The following is a 4761-nucleotide window of genomic DNA, read 5'->3' as shown; positions in this document are numbered from 1 at the left end:
TATTCATAGTAATCCCAGAAATAAAAAAATTATGTTTATATAAACACACTATCATCAGATTATAAATACAGAAAAAAAAAAAAAAAAAAAAGTATATTTGATAAAATAATGAATTATTTAAAATAAAAAAAAAAATTACAATAAAAAATTTTTTTTTAAAAGAATTTATACTTTTATTATAAATATATTTAAGTTTTTTTAGAATATATATATTTTTAATAAATTTTTTTGAAAAATATGGATAACAGTACAATCTTTTAATTCAATAAGAATAACATATTAAATAAAATTGTAATAAAGGAATATTGAGTTAAAAAAAAATGAATTTTTATTTTATTTAACATATATGTAAATTTGAATTAAACTTGATAAAATTTTTATTTTGTTTTAAAATTGTAAGATGTTTTTTTTAGAAGTATGTATAATACTTTCAGATATTTGAAGTTATCATCTAAATATATTTTATTGTTATTGTTTTTTCAAACTTTTGTTTGTTCATATGATTATTCTACTCAATCAAGTGAAGAAAATGATTTTTTTGTTGAAGCGTATGAATTGCTTGATGAAGGAGAATATGAAAAGTCCTTCACAATTTTGAAGGATTGTGTTCATTATGATTTAAGGTATATATAAAAGAAAATATTGTTCAATATTAAAAGGAGAAAAAAGAAAAAAAAATAACAAAGAAAAAATATGCATAGTTTAAAACAATCAGAAAAGTCTGTAGAAAAGAAGAAAAAAAAAAAATTTAATAAAAAAGTATATGTTTTTATATGGAAAAATAAAGCATAATTTTTCTAATGAATATAGGATAGCATTTTATAAATACATATATATATATAATATTAATCAAAATTATTTTCTTTTTTTATAGATGTTTAACACTTATAGGAAAGTTTTACTATTTAGGATTAAAACCTGTAGAAAGAGATGTATGTAATGCTTTGTATATATGGAAGGTATGTTCAGATTATGGAAGTTCTGATGCTCAATTTTATTTAGGTGTTATGTATTCTAATTATTTTTCTTTGCCTAATTTATACTCTTATTATGAAGAAGAAAATAGAATAGAAGATAACATAATTTTATTTAGAGCTTTTTTATTTTTAAAGGTAAAATACTTAGAAAAAGAGATAGCAGATTGCATTTATGGAAGAAAAGAAAAATATGATAACGAAGATAAAAATAGAAAATTTCGAAGTGTTCCTATAGTGAAATTTACTAATAAGAATGAGTTAATATTAAAAATAAAAAATATAAGATATAATATAGATGAATTAAAACTTTATTTTAATAATTTAAATAAGTTTTCAAATAAAAATGACAAGGGAAAAGATAGAAATATTAATTATAATTATACAAGAAATCATAATTTAAGCTTATTATATTTTTACAGTAGCAATTTAGCTAATCATCCAGGTAGTATTTTAGCACTTGGAATAAAATACATGAATGGTTATGGAGTAGAAAAAGACTGTGAAGTTGCTTCAAGATATTATTTAAAATTAACAAATGATATATTTAATTCTGATGAAAAAACAGAATTTGAAATAATTGATTTAATACGATTAAACGTACCATACTATGATAGATATAGCATGAATAATAAAAAAATTAAAAGTATAGAAATATTACTGGAAACTTCTTTGCATGATAATCATAAAATATTAACTATGATAGCAAGAAGGTATTTAATCGGAATAGATGGTGTAAAAAAAGATTATAAAAAAGCTCATAATTATTTAACAAAGGCTGCAAAATATAAAAACTCAGAAGCTATATCATTATTAGGATATATATATTTACTAGGGTTAGGAGTTAAAATTGATTACAATAGAGCAATTGAATATTTTATTGAAGGTAACAAATTAAAAGATTCTTTAAGTTACAACGGATTAGGTTATATGCATTTTTTTGGTTTAGGTAATTTTAAAAGAAATGAAAACTTAGCATTTTATTACTTTGAATTAGCAGCAAAAGATAATTTATCATCAGCGCAATTTAATTTAGCTTGTATGTATTTAAGTGGAATTGGTACTCCTCAATCTTTTCAAAGTGCATTTTATTGGTTTTATAAATCTTTAAATAATGGAAATTTGCTAGCTGCATATATAATTGGGTTTATGCATTATAACGGAATAATAACATCAAGAAATTGCAAATTAGCCTTATCTTTATTATCTAAAGTAGCAGAAAATAATTCTTTTATTATAAATACAACTAATAAAATTATAAGATATACTGAAAGAGGAAGAGATAAAGAAGCATTATTTTTAATGGCCTTACTAGCAGAAACTGGATGTTTACAATCACAAATTAACATATCAAATAAAATTATTAATTCTGAATTTTCCTTATTTTTACCTTCGGATTCCAATTCAAAAAAAATTTATGCTAGCAGATATTTAGCTATGGCTTCTGAAAGTAATGATTTCAAATCATTATATACACTAGGGGATTATGCTTATAATGGTTATGGTATATATGTGCATTTATTACCTAAAAATAACTTGCCTATTGATACTTTATATGATTTAAATAATAATAAATATTTATACAAGAAAAATAAAAAAAAGAAAAAAAATGATAATAATAAGAAAATTAACACTTCAAATAATAAAAATATATTAACAAGCTCTAACGAAATAATATCTACTGATTTCATTGATGAACAAGGCTTTGTTTTTAATAACAAATGGAGATTTAACTATTCGTTCAAGTTTTCCTTTAATAAAATTGACTACGAATTAGCTTATCATCATTATAAAAGTATTATATCATTTTATCCTAATAATATTTATGTTATTCAAACTATTTCAAGGGCTTGTTATAATTTAGGATATATGTATTACTATGGTATTGGAGTTCCAAGAAACATTGAAAAAGCCATGATTTATTTTAACTCATCTATTAAAGTTTATCCATCCTATAAAGTACCTTCAGTTTTATTTGTTTTATATATAAAATTTAATAAGTATTTATATAATTTAAAAAAAAAAATCAAAAAATTTTTTAACTTTTTATAAATTTTTTATTATTTTAATTAGTTTTTTTTTTTATTACACAAAATTGTTATTTTTTTTATAAGAATATCATATTAAAAGATATTTTTACGTTGTTATTTGTTAATGGAAATAAAAATGTGTCAAGGGTTAACAGAATAAACAAAAGAATGCTAAAAAAAATATTTTTATGTGTAATAAATTTTTAATATATATATATATATATATGTAATATAAATAAAATGAAATTAATATTTTGTTCTGAAAGCCCAATCTATTCATTATTTATATATTGAAAAGTAGATAATATACCAAAAAAAAAAAAAAAAAAAAACAATTTTTATTATTATAATAATCTAAAACAAAATTTTTTTTTTCTTTTTTTTGATTATCATTTAATTTGTCATATTATAACATTTTATTAATTTTTTTGAACTTTTTGTTATCTATCACTTGTAATACTAAAAATTATATATAGCATTGAAATTTTGCTAGTATAAAAAAAAAAAAAAAAAAAAAAAAAAAAAATAGTTATATTAAATTAAAAGAAATTACTTTATTTTAATAATTCCTTCAAAAATTTTGGCAAACAGGAAATGGTTTTATATTTAAGATTTATTTAATATAAATAAAAATTATAATAATCTTATAAACATCTTTAATTTAGAGAAAAAAAAAGGATATGCTACTTAATAAATAAGTAAAGCAATATCTAAGTGTTAAATTTAAAAAATAGTGTATAAAACAATATTATAAATATCAAAATATAAGATATATTAATAATTTAAGTTAGTTTTTGAATTTTTATTAATATTTTCCTTAGTCTAATTTTCATATATATTATACATAACAACTTATTTTTGTTTTATTTGCTAAATTATGATTATAATTTTGTAAATAAAAAAAAATTTATAATCTTTTGTTTTATTAATTTTTAAAATACTAATTTATTAAAAATTCTAAAAATTGATATAAAAAAAAAAAAAAAAGAGAATAATAAGTTACACATTATTTAATGTTATAAGACAGTTTTTTTTAATACTCTTCGTATTATTAATTTTATATTTCTTTTTTCTTTTTTTGAATTTTTGTACTTCACTTCAGCAAAAGTGAGTAAAATAGTAAAGTGTTATCTTTATATTATTTATAAAATTAAAATATATATTATTTTTTAATATTTATCATCAAGAATCAAACTTTTAATTTTTTATAATTTTCTAATAGAAACATTAAAAGGAAAAAAAATATTTTTTTTATGATAAACTCTCAATTTTCATTGTGATATTACACGAAATTAGAAATAAGTAAATACTACAATTTATCAATATTATTCTCGACTACTATTAAATTATGGATTAAAATAGATTAAGCATACGAATTTTTCATTTTTAATTTTTATTCTCTATTTTTATTAATCTTTAACTAATTTTTATTTTAATTAATTTTTTTACACTTTTTCTTTTTTTGCTTGTTCTGAATATCAAAATGTTCGAAAATTATTTGAAGAGAAATTATTTAAATTGACGAAATTTTAACTCGAACACTCTGAAAAATAGAAAAATCGCAATATCATAAATATGTATATTGTGGTTTAAAAAAAAAAAAAAAAAAAAAAAAAAAAAAATTAAATATTCATTTATTAATTTTATTTACAAGAGAAAATAACAGTTTTTTATGAAAATAGTATTTTTATTTAGAACTAGTAATGTAAAAAAAGTAATATGTAAATTTTTTTTTTTTTTTTTTTTTTTTTTTTTTA

The 4761-nt window shown here is 18.1% G+C and overlaps 1 protein-coding gene across 1 annotated transcript; it reads left to right on the top strand.

Annotated features, from left to right (window-relative positions):
* Nucleotides 1-417: 417 nt before the first annotated feature.
* PGAL8A_00207600 (ubiquitin-protein ligase, putative) lies at nt 418-3026 on the top strand (the record flags this gene model as incomplete). The annotated part of the gene is made up of 2 exons (XM_028670775.1): nt 418-623; nt 875-3026. The coding sequence occupies 2 exons, from the start codon at nt 418-420 to the stop codon at nt 3024-3026; spliced, it is 2358 nt and encodes a 785-aa protein (XP_028527494.1).
* Nucleotides 3027-4761: the final 1735 nt, after the last annotated feature.

This window comes from Plasmodium gallinaceum (assembly GCF_900005855.1).
Source record: "Plasmodium gallinaceum strain 8A genome assembly, contig: PGAL8A_v1_76, whole genome shotgun sequence".
In the NCBI taxonomy this organism is placed as follows: Eukaryota; Apicomplexa; class Aconoidasida; order Haemosporida; family Plasmodiidae; genus Plasmodium; species Plasmodium gallinaceum.
The sequence above is the reverse complement of the archived record's forward strand: the minus strand, read 5'-3'. Positions and strand labels throughout refer to the sequence as shown.